The 22,592-nt window shown below is 31.1% G+C and overlaps 1 protein-coding gene across 6 annotated transcripts in view; it reads left to right on the plus strand.

The window, feature by feature from the left end:
* The window catches only part of LOC118187950 (glutamate receptor ionotropic, kainate 2-like), a 588,918-nt gene that overhangs the window by 514,390 nt on the left and 51,936 nt on the right, over positions 1–22,592 (plus strand). For 3 of the 6 annotated variants that reach the window (XM_035358255.2, XM_035358256.2, XM_035358257.2), the window contains exons 10-11: positions 5,938–6,141; positions 16,867–17,174. In XM_035358255.2, coding sequence (XP_035214146.1) covers positions 5,938–6,141; positions 16,867–17,174 — 512 coding nt within the window. Of the gene's footprint in view, positions 1–4,890; positions 5,095–5,937; positions 6,142–16,866; positions 17,175–22,592 lie in introns of all 6 variants that reach the window. The other 3 variants (XM_085815148.1, XM_085815167.1, XM_085815171.1) reach the window with 2 other exon arrangements.

A 22,592-nucleotide genomic window follows, 5' to 3' on the forward strand; every position in this document is an offset into this window, starting at 1 on the left:
TTTATCTCAAATATAAATACTTTATCTCAAATGTTTTCTTCTATTCTAGATTAAGGTTAGCCTGTTGAGGTATTGAAAGGTTAGTATTCTAATTAAATCACTTTAACTGTACATGAAATTTGGAACAACGATACGATGTATCAGTTACTTTTTTGAATACTCACCTGAACATTTGTTTCATTCATTTAATAAAGTATTTTTAATTATGCTGCTCGTAATTATTGTATTATGATTTTTGATTTTTTAGTAATTAGCTCTACCTGCACCTGTTATTGTATCTTTCATTATGCTTAGTTATTTTTATTTCGAATTAAAGTGTATCAGTTACTTCATAGATATTCATCTGAACATCATTTATTTAATAAAACATTGTTTACATATGTTTTTCAGAATTTTTTTATCAAGCTAAAGCGGAGGCAGTTTTTACTGTAATAAATAATTCATATCTTCTTCTATCCTTTCAATGGGCAGATGTTAATCAATAAACGTTGTTAAGCTTTCAGCTTGATTTTAAAACGTTGTTAAGTTTTCAGTCATTTCAACTAATTATACAATCCACTGCAAATGTTGTTAACAATTTTTCCTGAGGTATTTCTATAAACCAGAGTTAACGAGAAGTTGCAAAATAAGACCTGCTTCTTTGGCGAGTAATAATTTTGTATCAGATAAAACAGCATTTCATATTTACTTCGTAGATGGCACCATTAAATTATTATTCATTAATAACTCTGAATTTTATACTAAGTTTAACGAATATTTTAGCATGTATTTTTTGCTCTGCGAGAACCCTATGAGAAATACAATTTTCATTCATAGAACTCAATTACTGTCAGTGCTGAAACTGTTTTCCTGAAATTTTTAGCTTTGTTTTTAGAAACTTTTATAACTGTATGTATATATCTGATAACAATAATTAAGAAAATAAAGCATGTAGTTACGTATTTTGAAACACTTTGTGTAATGCATATAATGCAGATTTTTAAGATATATCATACTGCATATATCAAATGTAAATAAGTATTAATACAAAGTAAATATTAATATATAAGCAAATTAAATTCTTCAACGTTATTGTATTCATTGTGTCATTATTATACAAGTAGTTATAAAATAAAGATTAAGATGTAATGTGAATTTAATATTCAACTTAAACATTCAAGTAAGTTTTTAAAAGGAAAACAGAAAAATTGTAAATAACTGGTACCTAAATAACTGGTAGAGAATGATTTTTAAAATGTACAAACTATTATTTAAAATGCTGAAAATAAATAATCAGATTTTGTCTTCCGCAATTTTTACATTTTGAGCAAAGTATTCTTGAATCGAGAACTCTTCTAAATTACGAAATATTATGTGATTTCCTATTAAAATATGTTCTCATATTCTTATTCGTTCCTGAAATTTCTAAAACGGGATTGATTCTACGTCCAGTTAAAGCACGTGTATGTGCCTGAAAGACTTCTTTCGTGTTAAAAGTATGGAAATTTAACAAAAATTGAAATAAAATGATTATTGTGTATTTATTACTTTGTAGTGCTCCGAATATTATATTCGTTTTATGAATAAATTACAGAGTGTCTTTAATTAAAGAACCCTATTTCAAAACTGCCTACAAGTGAAACCAGTGATCAGAAAATTGTGAAATTTTGTGGGAGAGTTAATGAAGGGATGCGAATTTCTTTTAAGGAAAAACTTAGTTCCAAATAGCATCACCAGGGCATTATATTAGTAAATTATGCATTTAGGCACACCTTTACAATAGATTTGCAGTTTTGCAAATTTTGTTAAAAAAATATGTTTCACAGTATGGCCATCATTTTCAGCTCCCAACCGAAATCGCAAATGGCATATTCCACAGTTGACTGAAGTGTGTGCTGGGAAATGTTCAGCACGTGGCGTGAAATAATGCCTTTAAGATCAGGTAAAGTTCTTGGATTGTCACGACTCACCAGATGCTCCAAATGCCCCCAAATCCAAAAATCGCATGGATTGAGGTATGGTGATCGTGGAGGCCACACATTATGAAAGTGTCATCTAATGACACATTCTTCTGTAAAAGGACATTTAAAAACATTCGTCATACACCGTACAATGTGTGGAGGAGCTCCATCTTGCATTAGGATTGTTCATGCAAGGCACTGACGTGCTTGCAGAATTACGTTTTCTAGGAGCGATGCCTGTTGCTGCCTGGTGATGGAGCTTGTTACTGGACCTTCGGAAGTTAGCTCCTCAAAAAAATATGAGGCAAGAATAAATGACGCAAAAAATTCACGTAAAAACTTTTTGATGGTCCGCAGATTCAAATAAAATAGATAATGGACGCACAATGAGTGAAAAAAAGTAAGCGAATATTTTGCATTTCTTTAGTAAAACTAAAGATAGAATAACTAATGAAAATAGTATTACTTAATTTAACAGATAGATGATCAATGAATCAACGCATCCAAACTCCTCGTCACGGTCAGACAGTATTAGAAAGAATGTTCAAACTGATAGCGCAAAGGAAAATCCCAAAATAACAAAAAATGTGTTTTAATACTAATTGAAATTTGGATTTATTCCAGAACCTGGTAGTTAGCTGAATCAACGGCCTTTCGGTATTATCTGTTCTCAGAGGTTAGCTAATGCTGCCATGAAACCTTCAAAACTCGAAAGACACTTGAAATCAAAACACCCAGATTTAGCTAAGAAACTACTTAATGTGTGAAAATATGCAAAAATAAGTAGGTACCTTAAAAATATGGTTGTTTAAGATGAGTCCCTATCAAAGGCTTTCTATCTAATAGCACTTCAAATACACAAAACCAAAAGGCCATATACGATCGGAGAAGAATTATTCAAGTCTGTGAAGAGGTTTTGGAAAAAAGGCTGTACAGAAATAAGGCCCAAAATTGAAGAAATGACTACATGACTGTACATCCCTCAGGCTTTGTTGCAAAGATGAAAAATGTTAGTCGCCCAGACTTTCTGCCTACTCACAGCATTACACATAGTGAGCATCTTGTGGTGAAAAATAATGTCCCCAGAACTACACCAAATATTACCAGACGTTATTAATATCAAAAATGAAATTCGACACAAAGTGCTTAATTCTCGATTATTTGCTTCACACTGAGGTGAGATGGCTTTCGAGGGCCAAATACTGACATTACTGTCAGACGGTTTTCCTCTGTTAACCGAATTAAACATACGCAAGGGCAACTTAGTCACGTGTTTACAGTACGAGTAAAATATATGTTTTTCAATAAATATCACTGTGGCAAACGCTGTAGAAAGCAATCTACAAAATGATCATTAATTTTAATGAAAATATGGGAGAGAACGATCTCAACCAGTAAGTGGTATCCATCATTCAACAGCACTTCTAGTCATTGACAGAATGTTTTGGTTTTTATTACCTAAGGCTGGAAGATCCTAGGTAAGGAAATATGTGGATAATCGAGATTCATTTTCAGCAATCACGGAAAATAGCAAATTAAGCATGAATGAAAAAGAGAGCCAAATAGATCTGTCTTCCGAAACAGTTCAAAAACTAAACTCTAGTCATCTTTATAAAGACTTCATTATTGCCTCTCTATAAAAAATGAATACCCATCACTGAGTGGAAAAGCTATGAAACTTTTGATTCAATTTGCAGCAATATATTTGTGCGAAAAGATGTTTTCTTCTGTAACAGCTGTTAAAACTCGGGTCAGGTCTCGGCTTGAAATAAACGTGGCTCTTTGTCTTGCAGTGATATCACTAGAACAAAAAATCCACAAAGTGATTACAAACAAACAGCAATAAATATCACACTAAAAATGTGTAATGTTTAAATAAACCTAAATTTGTTCATTTTTAAATAATTAGTCTATAACTCTGTTACCTTTAATGGGTGCATTTCACATTAATAAAATACGTTTTCTAATTATTATTATATAAATGTCTTTACCATCTTTTTTCTAAACTCATATTAGCTGTCCGCCAAATGAGAAATTATACATTTAGTGGTGCATGAAAGTTTAAAGGTTGGCAACCGCCGGTCTAGAGGATATTTCTAGGCCATTCTGAATCAGCCTCACTGCGAACAAGAAACTGAAGTGAGAAACTGAAGTGAGTCGAACTTCAAAATCATGTGGAAGCAATCGATGCACCAGTGAAAGTTTGTGAGGATAATATCGGAGGATTATTCCGCAAGGTTTTATAAAGAGCTGAACGTGGTTTATCCAGCGCCTCTGCTGCATGCCGGACACTGATGCTGCCTGAAAGTTTGAAGCTGTGTCTTCTACGACCTACAACGCAACCCCCTGTACTGCAGACATTCTCTTCCTCTTTCAGGACGAATATAAAGTGATCTTCAAATTTCTTCTTCATTTTCCGAAGGTTTTTAACATTTATTAGACCTCTTAGAATCCTCTTCAAATTCGAAATTTCCGTAGAGCAGCTACTGCGGAGTTACCGTTTTGGTAAAATGTTACTAACAAAGCGCGATCTAGTAAACTCTTTTTCATTGTAAGCAATATGCGCATTGAAAACAAAATCTCCTGGAATGTTTCTAGGTTTTATAACGTCGACAAATATTTGCATTTTTACAACAGGTTTTCAATGCAAAACGCCCTCTGGCGACGCTTTTATGTAACTAAATGTTTTTTCGCAAAATTTCACAATTTTCTAATCACTGGTTTCGCTTGTAGGAACTTTGAAATAAACTTCTTTGATTATAGGCACTCTGTACTTTAGTAAAAAGGTAAACGCCCAAAGTTTAATAGATACTATACGATTTTACAATAATAGTATCCATTAACCTCTGGGCTTCAAACATTTTATCACACTGCACACTTCTAGCATATAAAGACATTGAATTTTGCGTTCTTGAAGCATTAGTTTTGTCTCCCTCATCCCCTCGTGCAGGCAGATCCATACGTGATGGTGCGTGATGATCCGAAACTGAAGGGCAACGAAAGGTTCTATGGTTTCTGTATCGATTTGCTGAAGGCCATTGCAAATCAGTTGTATTTCAATTATGTCATCGAACTTGTGCCAGACCGCAAGTATGGAGCATTCGATCCAACCAGTGGAGAATGGAATGGCATGGTGGCAGAACTCCTAAAGAAGGTCAGTGAGGGTCACAGCTAGGGAAGATTAAGAAAGGGCAATATGACAGTTCCGATCATGTATTGGGAGCAAACTGCGGAAACTTGTTAACCGAACCTATTTCATATTTCACTGATATATGCAGAAGTCCAAAATGTTTCTTCTGATATAATGAAAGAGAATATAGTTAAAATAAACGGCAAGATGCAATTTTTCTCTCTTCGTAATTAATAGATACTATACGATTTTAGTATAAAGACTGATAGTTAGTATAAAGACTGATAAGAGTAGTAAATTAAGTTTGTAAGAGACACATGACAATTACCTAATCTCTATAAAAAATATTTAGAGACATTTTTGATATTATCTTCTCTTCAAGGACGCAAAATATGTTACATAAATTCAGGTATAAAAGCAAATGTTAAATCCAGCCTTAATATTTAGGCATGAAGAAACTGTTATAAGGGACATCATCAGACTATTTTCCTCAAATCGTCGTTTTTCCAGTATATTTTATTATTTTCAAATTCTGTCTCCTTTTTTCTTCGTCTTAGCTAATGTTTTACTATTTTACTGGTTCTCTTCCTGTCCGAATCAATACCCTCATTTTAGGTATATCTATAATCGGTTAATGGAAGTTCTTCGCAGTTTGCACTCAGACATTTATTTCAGCCTTTTAAAAAATACACAAAATACTTTTTTAAAAATCTTTATAACCTTGTGGTACCCATATTTTCCACAAAAAATTGCTTTCAGCAGGTTACCTAGTGCAAAAAAGGAAATGCTTTTATTCTTGCTATCTTCTTAGCCTTCTTACTCTTTTTTTCCTCACTGCTTTTACCGCTTTGTCCTCTCCTTCCTCAGTCCACGCCTTATGTGATGCTCAAAAGCGATCGGAACTTGACCGGCAACGAGCGCTTTGAGGGATTCTGCATCGATCTTTTAAGGACCATTTCCGATTTACTGGGATTCAACTATGACCTCTATCTGGTGCCAGACAACAAATTTGGAGCTGAAAATACGACGACTGGAGAATGGAGTGGGTTGGTTAAAGAAATCATTGAAAAGGTATTTCCACCTGAGCGTTTTGCTTAGCATTTTAGATTCTTTCCTGTAAGTTAGTCACAGCTTTCATAGTTGCCACATTTGCACTTAATTTTCCTTCCTAATGCTTTTCTTTCTTTGACGCTAATAATTATTAAACAGCACAAAAATTCACAAACACTGCAGATCTTTTGGTTTTTATTATCATTATTAATTGAACTATTTGCTTTCCTTATTTTAATAAAAATGAGTAAATTTATTATATGCAATGTGATACAAATAATATTTTAATTTTTATCAATAGTTCTTTTGAATTCGAATGCAGGGTGTCTTAAAAGAAATTGAAGTTACTCTTTACATATAACCAGGCAGTATGAAGCATACCTTTCCCTGCAAGTTGAAAGTCTAGATTAATATCATGGAAATTAGGATTTAGATCAAGGGTTCTCAACGGATGGTACGGAAGAAAAAATAGATGGTACGCAAAGATGCAAAGTATTTTTAACTATTAAATTCAAAAATTAAAACCCCAACATCTTGATTGAGGTTTTTCTCTAACACTCGTAAATTTATGCTATCTGAGCTTTGTTCAAGAGTGGTGGTGCTAAAGGTTTTCAGATTTTGTTTAGATGGTACACATTAGTCAAAAGGTTAAGAACCGCTGATTTAGATTGATTGCAAGAGGCTTTAAACTATCATTTTCTAGGAAAAGGAACTGAATGGAAAAATTTCCTTATACCCCAAGAAGCCCAGATCACATACCATTTAAACCTTTCGGCGAAAATATTTTACTGTAAAACGATAATTTACCTTTTAAATTTATAAGGAGAATTTACAGTGAAATGATGATCCCTTCTCTTTTACTTTATAGGAAAATAATTTACATTGAAGCTACCCACTTCTTTTTTCCTTTGAGGTAAACGTTTAGAGTAAAAAACTCCCCTTATTTTCACCGGAAGCAAATAATGACTGTTGCAGCTCCACGCAAATTATATATGAATATTACTTTAATTTATTAATGTCGTTTACAGCAAAACATTTTAATCTTTTACAGAATGTATGATTATTAATAGCTGTAAAACATTTTCAGAGCATATTTAGTACTGTTTACGAGTACTTTAGTAATTTATTAATGTCGTTTACAGCAAAACATTTTAATCTTTTACAGAATGTATGATTATTAATAGCTGTAAAACATTTTCAGAGCATATTTAGTACTGTTTACGAGTACTTTAGCTATTATCAAACTTCATCATTATTTTCAGGCACCCTGTACTTAATATTCTTTTATATGCACATAACTTTCTTGCTGTTTTAAACTTCTGTTCTTGATTTTATTATACGTGCAATGAACTGTTGTTACCAATGATCTTCTGTGAAGTAAATTTAGCATTTATCCAATTTCGATAAATTTGAGAGTTATTAAAGGAGTGTACATTATATATAAAATTAAATTTATCATATGAATCAAGAAGTCTTTCCTTTAGACTTTTAAAATAACCATAGCCTATTTTCTCATACAAATATGAAAAGAAAACTCCCAAATGTATTAATGAATTATTTTTATTAAGCTATAACAAGAAATAAAAGCATGATTTCTAAAAATCCCATTTCTTTTTATACAAATTTTATTATTACCTCTACATAACAAAATTACTTGTTGCTCTGAACTGAACATTTTGGTATCCCTCATGACGAGGACTTAAGCAATTTTATTTCAATACATCAAAAGGGTTGCTGCCTTTAGTTATTTTATACTATGGGAAAAATCATTTTGCCAAGTACAGCTTACACAGCATAGTTGAAACATTTATTTGATAACATATATATATGCTATGCCAGTCACAGATTGGTTCTTAAAGAGTATAGAAATTCGACATTCATTTCAACGTCGTTGTTCATTCAAAATGGCTGCACCTTTTGAGCTTCAGTTCAATGCAATTTTCTATGCAATCGGTTCTTAAATAATGGGTCATAAATTATCCTAAATCTTCCTAAAATTATATTTTCTCAGCTACATAGTTTATTTCTTGTATTGTACTGATGGCATTTTCCATCCACGTGGAAACTGCTTTCTGCTGATATAATATAATGACCAACCCGCGAAGCATATTGCATGAAATTTCTATAAATCTCGCCGCATGACAAACAAGTTCAATACATAGTTCTTGAAAACTTCCGGAAAAGTCTTCTTAAGGCATCGCATGAGGAGCATTGTATACATGCCCCAACTGAAGTACGAAAATTAGAACTTCACTGAAAAAAGTTAATATGCAGCTTTGATACAAATCTAAACGCACTCTTCTGAAACATCATATTTAAAATAACATAATTTTTTTAGAAAATTTATGATAATTTTAAAGTATTACTTTCTTGACACTTTCTTCATTCTCTGTGTTACATAGCCAGTAATTGATTTTCTCTTATTATCTTTCGTAGCTAGTATCAATAAGACCAAAAATAATATCTTATTACTTAAAATAACGGTTGTAATAAGCATTGTATTATTGAAATAATTGTAACAAAAAATAGAAAATTTTTGCATAAACTTATAAGGTATTTTTTCCACCTTCTCAGCATGCCTCGATGCGTAATTCAGAGGTCCGTGGTTCGAGTCCCGGCGAGGGCATTGCACATTTTTCATGTCTCCTGCTTACAAAAAATATCTAATGTTTCTACAGTGTGGCCGAACAAAAAAAGGTGAATAGATGGTAAATGATGATTCTTCACCACCAGGATTTGGCGACTGGGTCCTCTACACCCCAGTCACCCTTTAAAAGGGGGAGTGTATAAGGTATTTCTTCTGCCTTCTTAGCGTGCCTTCGTGGTGTAGTGGTTAGCGCGCTCGACGCGGATTCAAGAGGTCCGTGGTTCGATTCTCGGGGAGGGCATTGCACATTTTCAGTTCTTCCTGTTTCAAAAATAACCTAATGTCTCCACAAACTTCCTAATAATCGAAATTAAGTTCCAAAATAGTGATTATTTACGGTAATACTCGGTAATTATTAACGTGCTTTGGAAGTAATTGTAATCGGGAGAGCTTTGGCCTTCCAGTGGCCAAGTCCACTAGGCATCGTCAGTCAAACCAAGGCTTAAATGAACTGGTGAAGGTTATCGTGATTAACTCTACGTTTAAAATTTTTAATTCCTTTTCAACTCATTGCAATGAATTTTTGTTAGTTGCTCTTATAAAGTCTATCAAGAAGAACTCTCTCTTAGGCAGAATGTCCTCATCTGTTTTCTTTATTCATTTGAATCAAATGGAAAACTTCTTTAATTATTAGCGAATTAAACTTGTTGAATATTTAAAGTGAGATTGAAAAACGAAAATCTCATATGTTATATAATTTTCAGATCGTTATTATTGCTTAACATTTATATTAATGTATGAATTTATATTAGACTTCAAATGATAATACGATATTGAACTTCAGAAATCATCAAAGTTCATTAAAGGATTAAAAGACCGCATTAAAGATGTCTGTGATGTCTGTTTCAGCAAGTTCACGTATAGACCATTTTCTGATAAGAGCTTTTGCAGAGGAAGTAAGATAAAGACGCATATGTGGTTGAACAATGGCACAAGTAACATTTTTAATTGCACAATAAGTGTTACTGAAGTGCTGACTCCGCTGCAGTGGAGTAATTTCACTGGATTGAGTTACTAATTTATAAAGCCTTTTCTATCCAATTTGCAAACCAATTATTAGGTAAGAAAATGTAATTTTTAATCTTTCTTCGTACTTAAGGGATATAGTTATAGGGATTCAGCAAAATATTCCTCGAAAGAGTGATAAACATATTAAATCGAATAGTGAAATGCATGTGTAATTTCATTAAAGATTAAATAAACGAATTTCAAGAACGAAGATTAAATAAACGAATTTCAGGAACGAAGATTAAATAAACGAATTTCAAGAAACGAACTTGAAGAAAATGTACATAAATCTTTCTTAAAACCGATTTCGGTCAAAATACAAAACTTGACCAAGCAAATTCAATATTCTTCTTATATGCATGAATTATCAGGTATCAGCATTATCATTACTATGTATCAAGATGTACCCATAAATATTAATTTTTTTGTCTTTTTCAATTAACACAAAACTTTGAAAATGCGCTTTCAAGTTTTTATTTACTAAACTTTTCTTCATTGTCATTCATATCAATGGCATTAAATTAGAGCCTGTTGTTTTCACTAATCTATCATTAATAATTTTAACGGGTAGAACTATCAAACTATACCATTTTAAAATCGTCTCTTATTTTGTGATAAGTAAGACATATATTTGACTTGAAGTACTTCTATGAAATATAACGTAATTGTTAGGTTAGGTATTTGGACTCATTATCCTAGGACTGCAACTCGAAGATAATTAAATATGAGTCAGAAGATAAATGAAATGAAATTAAGTTGAATGAAAAATCAGCAAAGCCTTCACCAGAACATGAACTTCTGTACTCCAAATTGCTAGTCAAACGTGTATTCCAATTATGCCACGAATGTATATTGTGAGGAAGGTAAAAATTCCTTACACGTATTTTTGATGATTTAATATATTAGAATAATTAAGACACAATAACACGCCGAATAAATACTAATTCAGAAGTCAAACAACAAAAATCTTGCGGTTTTGCAGCTGAAGATGATGGTTCGGTAAAACCATCGAAACTAGTCCTGTGAAAATTTTGTAGGTATAACGCTGATTTTTGTTGTTTGACTTCTGAATTAGTAATATATTAGAACTCAAAGAGTCTGACGGAAATTGTATCTTTTACTCATAAGCTTGGAAGATTTGTGAAGTTCTTTAGCTGTTACAGAAGAATGAAAATAAAAATACCCAGACTTGCAGCCGCAGTTAGGGAATATGCTTTGATCATAATCAATGGACCCTGTTTTCCTAGCGCTATTCCAGTGACTGGACCCTCATTCATATAACGCCCCATAACTCAGTAGGTTCTGAAGTATGACAAGAGGTGAACTTCAGATGACCTTCATGTGACACAGCAATTCTATTTTACTAATTTGATGGTATCTTTTTAAAGTATTTATGTATTTGGAAATATAGAAGTAGTTTTATTATGAGAAAAATAAATTGCTATAAATGTTCTACCAGCCAGGATTTAAGAAAAGTGAGATTGGTTACCCTTACTTTAATTTTGGAACTGCAAAATAAAACTAAATGGCCAAGTATTGTATGTGATTAGTTTCTAAAATTTTGTGAACACCAGAATGTTATAGAACATAGACAATTAAAGCTGCATTCAATTTAAGATACATAAATCTCTCCTCTTTAAGGCAGAAAGAAGTTACACAAAAGATGTGTAAATCTAGTGTTAAGCTTCCTAAAATTAATTATATATGCTTTTTCTAAGTTTTCTTGGTAAACTCTTATTCCACACAAAATATGTGTAAAATATCAAGCATTTTCTTCTCAATTATAAAATGCTGATCTGAGAGCGATCTAAATTATTTGAATTCTAGTCGAAAGAGATTTGAATAAAGCGGGGATCGATACATTTTTTGCTAGGAGGATATATTTCATATATACGAAATTTCGGCGAACTTAGTGGGACTGGCACGGCGGGCATCGTAACATGGCTACAATAAAAATAAAAAATATAGATTAAAAATATATTTATAATAATAATAAACACAATTAAACCAAAATTTAGTTAATTTATATGCATAGTGAAAGTTATTAATATACTAGCAATTTGTTTTGCTTTTCCGAAAACGTTTGTGAAAAAAATGTTGCTGTATTATGTCGTTTCCAAAAGTTTCTAGTTAAGCAAAAATTGCATATTATTATTGCTTACCCTTATTTCAGTACCAAAATTGTTATTAGATTGCATTGTTTAATTTTTTCTTTTCTTTTTTTTTTTTTTTTTTCTTTCTTTAGTTCTTTATAACATTTCAATCCTTGTCAATTTGTACTTTCGTTTTATTGTCACTCATTTTTATTGCAAATTTTAATTGGTGTTTTGCTCAAGATACAGATATATAGTTTAAAAAAAGATAAATTTACATATATTACATAAGAAGAAAATTATTAAAAGAAGTAACACAATGCACAGAAAATTTTTATTACTTCAAGTCTCATTTAACGGAGGGAGCCTCATCTTTGATGGATAAAAGAATAATTTAAATAATAGCACAAATATGAACGAAAAAGTGCTTGATAATTATCGGAGAAATATTTTAAACGAGCTATTAAAGAACTACTTTTGTTACATTAATTTTCAAACTATTTGTTAATTATATTAAACATAAAATGCGTTTCTAAGCGTTTTAGGAATTTAAAAGTTGGTGATTTTAACGAAATATTCTGTAAAAACAGTCCTCTTAAGAATAGCTAGTGGAATAAGTACTTAATGTTCCCTAGAAAATTAAGTGGCGCAATTTAGAAAATTGCATTCAGCAGGATTCGAACTAAATATTTATGTAAATGAAAATGTTCTTTCATTCCATTTAATAAAACATTTTTCCAACTGAAATAATATCTATTTCGCTGATAAATTGAATAATTTCTGTAATGGATCTTTCTGATTTTTTTCTTGTATGCTAATTGTAACTCTTCATGCACAAATAAAAAAATCAGTCTATTACTATATTAAGTATCGGTACTTATAGTCATTTGAGAAGGACATCCTTTGTTATTAAGACATTTTATAGGTTTTTTGTTTCCATAACAATCTGCTGAATGATGTAATATCTCTTTCTATTCGCAGTTGTATATGCTAATTTCTTTACACGAAAGTGATTGATATCATCACATTCGTTCTAATATTTATTTATGAAATGATTAAATTAATTTAAAATTACTTTTTAAATTTAAGATTTACTATTCTTTTAATATTATTCATGTAATTTGAGATAACATGTAATTTGATCTTTCGCTTTTAAATTGATCTTTGCTCTACATCAATATGCATTTGCCTATAAACTTTTGTAATCATTTTTGTTGGTGCATGCACATTGTTGTCAGAGTGCAAATATGTAAGTTACTGTAAACTGACAGTTCTGCCTTTGTACGGAACTTTAAAAATTTAAGAAAATAAATTACTTACCACCAAAACTTTGTCTCGGCATCTTAAGCAGTATAAGAATAACCTCATTTCCTTAGATACTGAAATAAAAACAGTAACAATTCTCTCACGTTACTATATTATTTTTTGCTATATTATGGCGAATATGATTTTCTAAAAAGCTTGTGCAGAGTTTATAAGATTTATAAACTCGTAATCTGTATCCGTCGATGCTTATGACAAGTTTTTTGCAATGCTTAGTGCAGGCGAATATGTCATTAATATGCTACGTTCAAAAATACCGCGAGAATCTGAGAGTGATAAATTGCAGGAAACTTTCAATAAAGATACGCTCTAAAAGTTGTAGGAATAATGAGTAAAGGTATGCAAGCCGAATTAACGTGAAAAATGCATTAAAGAAAGTATATTTTAAAGTAGTAATTTAAAGAATTTCGGGAAGTTTCTAGGAAAAGGAATAAAGTAACTTTTTTAGGCTAAAATTTTTCAATGTGTATTTCAGCCTTAATCATAGCCTCCAAAAGACATCATTATTACTTTGATAAATATGTTTATTATTTCTTATTACATGCTCCTCCCTTAGGCTCTACACGAAAGGGGACAGATGCCCGTGGAAGTCTTTCTAAGGCAAATAGGCTCATAACCACGTCACATACGGGGTAAACACCTAGAATGCCCATGCAGCCAGCCCTCGTTCGCCGGGAATAGAACTCCGGACCGAATTACCAGTATTCAGCGGCCTTTACCACTCGTCCGCTGGTGGGCTCCAAAAGACATAAATTTTTAATTTTTTTTAAGTACAAATAATGTGTTTTACTTTTCTCTAAATAGCAAAATAACTCATAAAAGGAGAAATCCTGTTTTATTTTACCTCCTTTCCTTCAGATAATTTTAAATTCAGGTACTATTTGCTTAGCATCAAACGTGGTACTCCAGGAATTCGTTTGCAAGCGGTGCAAATGAAAGCACTGTTTCGAAATGAAATCATTTGCACTGTTTCGACAGAAATTAAACGTGAATATAACAGGGCAAAAAATACACATTAGTTTAAACACGAATTTTTCACAAAAATTGCAGCAAGTGAAGTTTTCTGAAAACAAAATAGGAAAAGGAACCAATTAAGACATGCATTTCATTTTTGAATTTTGCTGCTTAAACCTGCAGATGATATTCCAGAAAAAGCTTGAATGTTTTTTACACTGAAGCAAATTTTAAGCAACCTCGCGTTGTCCATTTCAGTTAGTAAATTTTCGAAAATTTGTTATGTCGAAGGAAAATGCTGAAGCGTTACGGGTTTCGTCCTGAAATTTCAAAGTTCCTCAAAATGTCATGAATAAGTGATATTTTCTTAATTTTAATTAAAAAATGACTCTTTCATTTTGTACCTTGATTCCTTTTCTTCCAATATACACCCAAACTGAAATCAGATGCATTAAAAGCTAGCAGAAATTTTCATGTATAATGAATGTGGAAGGCAACCTTCTGTACGGAATTTTCCGGCCTTAACGCTGAGAGGCCTTAACGCTGAGAGTAAAAATAGACTGAAGAAAAATATTCATGTCGGTATTATGGTATATCGCAGTCAATCTTAACATATGAAGCGATCTTATCAGCCTTAGTCTATTTACCACAAAAAAAAATCATCTTCAGTAGAATAGCTATTGGCTAAATCCAGCTATTGGCCCTGCGAGCACAGAGAATAAAAGACTTATCAAGAACGTAATACTTTTATACCATCATAAATATAACTAATAAAATTGTGTTAAATTAAGTATGTTGTTTTAAATAAGATTTTGAAAGTATATTTAAAGTTGAAAATCAACATCAGTAATTTCTTTTTAAAAATTATTTTCCAGCTTTTCTTTATTAATTTAGAGCTCTTTCTAGTTGATCTCTTTATATCAAATTCGAAATAAATCTGCATTAAGTCGTGGAAAATCTCATGTATCATGACTGTGATTTACGATTTCCTAGCCATTAAATAATCACATTTAAAAAAAGAGACTAACATTTGCCCACAAGAAAAACTGATTACAGTTAAATCCATTTTTTAATTATCTTTTAAAAGATTCAATAATTCATTATGATTAAACATAACATTTTCCTTTTGTGAACTGATTTTTAATAAAATTTAATAAAGGTTTTGGGTAAACTATGATTATTTTCAGATGACTATTTCGTATGCAAACAAAGCCTCTTATATGGCGTATATATTCTCATGTTGTTATATAATCTTCTGTAACTAAATAGAGAATAAATAATAATTTGAATATTCGTATCAGACTGCATAGCATATATGACTTGTATACAATTAATATTTTTGTAGCTTAATATTCGGTAGTATAATTGGTTGAAGCACTTTCAGCTTATTGAAGTTAGGATTAACGAAATGAACATCTAGAATATTAAGCACGCAATCCCAGAACAAGCATGATTACTTCTCGTTATTTCGAACAGGTAAATCCATATTATTTTAGCTATTTTGAGCAGTTTTTCAGCTCATACTTTTTTGTATTTTTATACTTTAATATTCTGTAATAATTTTACAAAATGTTTCGATAATAGACCTTAATGGAAATGAGAAGGGACGAGATTAAAACATGTTTTTCACGTCATAAAAATTTCATATCATACCTTAAATATGAGGAAAAGTACTCTGTAAGAGTAATTGTAAGCTGTCAAATATTATTTACTAATAATTCGATACGTTTCTATAATTTAAATTTGTCTAAGCGCAAACGAAGTTATAAACAATGATTTATTTAAGTGCAAACATGTATGCAATGAATTGCACTTGTTAAAATATTAAAAAACTACAACGAAACATAATTCCTTATTTGCATTTTAATACTTCAAATAAATGATGAGCAAATATGAACATTTTTATTATTTGTTACATTTATGGAAGACTTCTAAGACTATTCAATGCTATTCATTTTGTTCTAGCAAACATAACTCAAAGATAATTTGATTCCTTCGAAATGCTGTCTAAACAATGATTAAGAGCTATCGTCGCTGCACAGAGACATAAAATTAGGTAATTAGATGATTTGAATATATGAAATTTAAATTCTAGTTTCATTTCATATATTCTCCTGCGAACAAGCTTTCTTAATTAAAAATACAAAAGCCTGTAACTTCCAAAAAAAAATAAATATTTATTCATAATAACACTTTCAATTTATTATTTTGGAAATGAAGCATAAATTTTATAGATGTAGTCGGATACTCAAACTACGTCAAACTTTTCTTATCAATTCATTTATCATATTTATACTTTGATTTATTACGTGATTGAAATGTTGTCTAAGTCGCTGTGAAATATTTTACAGCTATAATGTTTATTTCAGGAATTCTGTATTTCATATTTTACAGCTATAATGTTTATTTTAGGAATTCTGTATTTCATATTTTACAGCTATAATGTTTATTTCAGGAATTCTGTATTTCATATTTTACAGCTATAATGTTTATTTCAGGAATTCTGTATTTCATATTTTACAGCTATAATGTTTATTTCAGGAATTCTGTATTTCATATTTTACGAACAGCCTTTATTGTCCACTTAATTCGAAAATTTGAATTGGATCTTCGAATTTTTGGAATCTTGCTTAATTTATTTGAAATTATACTTTATTTTGTACACCTGCATTTAACTGCTAAATGATATTTAACTTTTCATTCTCTCATGATAAAATGAAGAATGCTGACCTGGCAGTAGCGCCGATGACTATCAATTTCGCCCGTGAAAGCGTCATTGATTTCACGAAACCCTTCATGAATTTGGGCATCGGCATACTGTTCAAGTTACCAAAGAACATGCCAGTCCGTCTGTTCTCCTTCATGAGTCCCTTAGCAGTCGACATCTGGTTGTATGTCCTGGCTGCTTATGTACTAGTTAGTTCGACAATGTTCATTGTGGCTCGGTTCAGTCCTTACGAATGGCAGAACCCGCATCCTTGTGTTACAGAGTCAGATGTTATGGAGAACCAGTTTAGCCTTGGAAACAGGTAAGTCTGCGTAATTACAGATAAAAGTGTTCTATTTTATAAATAATGTCACAGTTATGACTGGATAAATTAATTGCCTTGTGATTTTTTATTTATAATGTTTTAAGTCAAATTCCTAATCCTTTTTTGTCTGAAAACATATTGACATCGCGACACAATGATTTGAAATAGTATTATTATTATTATTATTGTTGTTGTTGTTGTTGCTGTTTCGGACAGCAATAATAATAATCTAGTGCTTTAATAATGTAGTTCATTTGTGCGTTTTATTTTACTAAAACACATAAATTAATCTTGAACACATCAAATTTAAATTAATCTTCCCAAGGTTAGTCAATCAATAAATCAAATTAATCTCCCAAAGCTTAGTCGAGACGTGGTCTTACAGTTGATAGAAAATTCTACAAATGATCGTAAAGTTACAACAGTCGGTTTCTTTGTTCATATTTCACTGTTTACACATTACAAAATTTATTGATTCGCACAAGTTTAACATATAAAGTTTTCGTTAGAAACAATTTTTAAAACTTATGTTTAAATTAAAAATTTTCATTTCACGCCTAGTTGCGCTTCATTAAAAACGTATGATGAAAAATGCTGTTTCATATTATGCCCATTCCTGACTTATTTAGTTATTTAAGGAAAGACTCGTGTTAAAGAAAAATAAATCATATGATGCTGATCAGTAACAACTAAACCCTATAGTGAAAAGATTAAAATTGTTATTTAAAGCATAACGATGCTAGTCAAAATTCGCAAGTCGCGTAAATTTAAATTAATTTCTTTAAATCGATTTTCTAAGCTCTTACCAGCTTATTTTATCAAAGCCCTTAATCAAGTGGCCATATCTGTAGCACAAATCCTGTGATATAAGGATGTTAAAAAAAGTGCGCTTAAAATGTTTTCCAAAATACCGGTTCCACACGGATTCTCATAATAATGTCAGTTCCATTTAGGTAACATTTATTTTTTTTATTCCCTTCCCCTTGCCGATTTTAAAGCAAAAGAAAAGAGAGAAGATCTTGTAGACTACAGTACTACTAACTGTAAATATCAGATAAATAATAGCGAAGAAAGTTTGGCAAAAAATATTTCAAATTAGATTTGCATAATGAAATGCATCCAGTGAAAAACAAATTAATTCAGAGCTTTTAGTTTACCTCATTATTGTAAATGCACAAAACTTATTTTTGACTAGAAGAATACTAAACTTCAAATAATGTTTTACTAGAAATAACTATTTAACGTATGTCATAGAGATATATATTCCCTCTTGACTTTCCGGTAAAGATTTTTGGCTTGTAGATAAAGCAGAAAAAGCCTAAAATGAAAACAATTATTTAAACGAAAAACCTTGTTAAAGTCCTTCGAAATTTTCTGGGCTCATTTTTAATCAAATTAACAAGAACGAAATTAATGCTGTGATCATTATTAGCTATTCCATATACTTTTCCTTTTCAGTTTAGGAATTGTGTTTCAGTGATTTTACTTATTATATAAAGCTTTAAACTTCTTTTAAACTTATGTATCCTTTTATAGTTCCAAGCTGAGACTTTATTCGGAATTAAATAAATATGAAAAAGGGGTATAGTTTGAAACAAACTTCTGAAGTTATTGTTATTATTAGATTAACTAATAGATTAGGTTTCAATTAAACACTTTTTTTTTTCACTATTCGAAATTTGTATATTACTGCAGTTTTCGAATAATTAAGTCTTGATGTAAGAAAGAGAATAGACCGCTTGTATGTTATTCTGATAACTCTAATGACTGCTGAGTAAACTATTATTGTAGTTTACAATATAGCTTAGGAATACCTGATGTCCAACACAGGGTGTCAGTGTAATGGTGAGTCAGGATTACTTTTTATTGCATATTTTAGGTAGAAAATTAAGATAATGTTCCAACACCTTCAACTAAGTTTGCGTTGTTTTATGTTTAGTATCTTTAGATTATTATTAATTACTTCTATAAATACCATTTTTGTGTTGATTATGCTCATTTTTGCTTCTTTTAAGCTTAGACTACTTTTTCTAGCTTATACTTAAAAAAGCTTTAATGTAACAATAATAATAATAATAAATGTTTGTATATTTTTTCTTTAAAAGTGGAATAAGAAAACTTTACTTACTTACAAAACTCTGGAGAGCTTTCGTTATCTTCCACATACATGAAATATTTCTATAAAACTATTTTAGCAAAGTGTTCCAAATCTAGATTTTACGAATTCCTAAAATGTATTGAGTAGAAATATATTTATAATACTAATTTTATTTACATAAATTAATTTTATGTAATTTACATAAATATCTAGCAAAGCCAATAATGGTTATTGGCCGCAAAATGATACAGAAATGACAATTTACACTTATATCATGTAATTTTATTGAAGAATTTTAATAACTGAACTCCATTGGTTGAAAGCACATTTAGGTCCAAAGAGTAAAGCACCTATTAAGAAATATATTGCGTTTTCTGCTTTAAATTTGCAAGCAGAATCTAACATGTAGCATTTTACAAAGTGCTATTGTGCTTTATAATACTTGAACTACATTCCCCGTCGTATCCACAAGAGTTTAATATATATATCTAAAATAGTTATTTTTGCACAGAAATTAAGACCTACCATATCATGTACAATTGACAACGTTTACGCTTCTCTGAACATAAATTAAGGCTGACCTGCCATGTCCCGTTTAATTGACAACTTTTGCGCTTCTCTGAACATAAATTAAAGCTGTAGTGCACTTAATTTTGTGTTCAAATTCAAACGCTTGGTAATTATGAAAAATGTTAAGTCCATGTAATTAGTAAATGCAGTTTTTTTAAAAAATAGTTTTATTATTATTACGGAAACATTAAAAAAAGTTTAATTTTGTATTAAATTGAATGTAGATATCCTAACTTTACGCATTTACGCATTTCTGAGAGATAAATAACTTCTAGACAATAGCAAGTTGAAGAGCGAGTCCTTTTAAAATTTTTCGACGTTCCATTGACTGCGTTAATACTTTTAAATGTACAAAAACTAATTTTCAGCGCTAGAGTTACCTCATGTTCGAGAGAAATTTTTGTCTTTTAGTTTGGTGTAGTAACATCTTTAAAGATGTGTATTAAAAGTTGGCATTCCGCCAAAGATAAAGAGGAAAAGTTAGATTTAAGCACTTAGGGAACCTGCTTTCTCGAATTTAACACCAAAGTGGATGTAGAAAAGTGTCTCCTTGTTGACATGAAATCTTTCCGTGATTTTATTTACCCGCCTGTTTATTATATGAAAAGACGGCCGGCGGGAGAGTTGCTCGAGGTAAACTACTTTACGCAGATGTCTATTTCCCTTTTAGGAGAATGCGAAAGCCGAAGTAACTCTGGCATGGCTCAATTTAATTTGCGCAAACCTGAGGCGCTACAGCTATAGAAAAAATAAATCAGAAAATATTATTTAAAAGTAGAGATGACGGAAGAGAAAGTGGTAGCATTTTTTAAAGAAAATTGTTCTGTATTTTGTGAAATTTGTGAAAGTTTAATTGATGTCCCGATATATACGTTTCATAATAAAGGTCTAAAAATAAACTCTTACGTAGGCTATGAATTAATAAAACATACTGCAAAATGTTAAGAATTATAATTTTTTTGGGATGCACGAACTTGAAGTGAGGTTGTAAAAATAAAATTTACAATGTAACGTATCAAAGAATTATAAGCATTGCTCCCAAGTGCTGTTGTGGTTTGATGGTATATGTCAGGGGTTCTCAACTGGTGGTACGCAAGAGAAAAATAGAGTGGTACGCAAAGAAGCAAAGTATTTTTAATTTTTAAATTCAAAAATTAAAACCCCAACATCCTGATTGAGTTTTTTCTCTAACACTCGTAAATTTATATGATCAGAGCTTTGTGAATGGTGGTGGTAGTAGTACTTTGTAACGCGTTAATCAAAAGGTTGAGAACCGCTGGTATGTGTTAACAACTGGAAAATTTATGCTTTTATTCTCGGTGAAGGCACAGTTGATTTTAAAGACCCCTCTCCTGCAAAAATGTAGTACTATGACTCCTAAGCTAATGGCACTCATTATGTATCCTCAAGTGCCCTTCATACGGAAGGAAGGGGAGGAATTAAGATATTTCATTCGCGCGTGCATTTGTGGGAAGTGGTTTCGCATCCACCTAGTCGCCGTAATATCCGTAGTCTTATTTCCAGCGAAATCGCTACTAAACGTATCTTGTTTATCGAAAACATTCTCCAAACACCTATTAGTCTATCCAACGTGTGTTTCAAAAGCAGCTAATGTATTCTTGAATGTCTGTAGTTTTCTTTATTTTTTATTATTTTATTGCTTTCAGTAGCCCTATTTTCTGAATTGTATCTGATCCTGGATTTTTATTATCTTGATGAAACCACGAAAGGAAAAAAAAATTACTTTTTTTGCTGAGCAAATGTAGCGTCCTGCCGTTTATTTATAGGATTTCTAAAGCTATTACAAAACAGATATTCAAGTAATGCAATGTGATATTCAAGTTTGCTATTTAAGTTATGTTTAAAATTACGGCAAAAAAATTATAGGCAAAAAAACCTATCTAACCACAGATTTGAAGGTGAAGTTAAATCTTGGATTAGCGTAAATCTGAATCATAATTTTCTTAGCCCAAGTTTACACTTGGGCTAAGAAAAACTTAACACTGGAGTATTACCTCTGTCATTTACATGTTGTTCATGTTTTGCTTTATTTACACGCTCTAAAATGATTACAGATAAAAATGTATGCACGTGAATAATATAGTTTTGATGTCTACGTACTCGTGTAACAGGTTTTCAGAGTATATCAAGTAAAAATTTTGACAGTCACGCATCTTCAATAGCACAGTTTAAATTTTCTTATGACAGGATAAACTTTTTAAAACATTTATTTTCTGTATAGAAAGAGACGATTGTTTCCCACTTCATCTAAATACAATCGAACGTTACATAGCATGTTTGTACTAAAAAACATTTTTGCCGAAGTACACACAGCATAAAAAATCTAAATGGAAGTATCTAGTCAACACCTATCAACTAATACATATTAATTGACAACAAACCAAGCCATGATATTGACGTCAGAAATAGCTATAGAACAGTCTTGATTTTTATCGCTGTTACATAATTTTGGCTCCTGTCTGTTACATAAACGGCTAATGTCCAGTAAGAGAAGGAAGAGGATATTTGTCAATAAACATTTGCAAACCAGCCCAGGAATTATATCTATAATTCTAACTGTTGCTAATACATAATTCACAATCTTTGATGCAATTTGTTTGACTTTCTGCATTATGTATAGGTAGCACTAAATATTCCTCAATATTAAAAAATCAATTTGATGTATTTTCATCAATGATGTCCCATTGCAAAGATTTAAATTTATGTAAAGTTTCAAGATCTAAGCA

The sequence above is a fragment of the Stegodyphus dumicola genome, chromosome 1 (genome assembly GCF_044657685.1).
Source record: "Stegodyphus dumicola isolate Sdum_Otavi_A_Nest chromosome 1, ASM4465768v1".
Lineage (NCBI taxonomy): Eukaryota > Metazoa > Arthropoda > Arachnida > Araneae > Eresidae > Stegodyphus > Stegodyphus dumicola.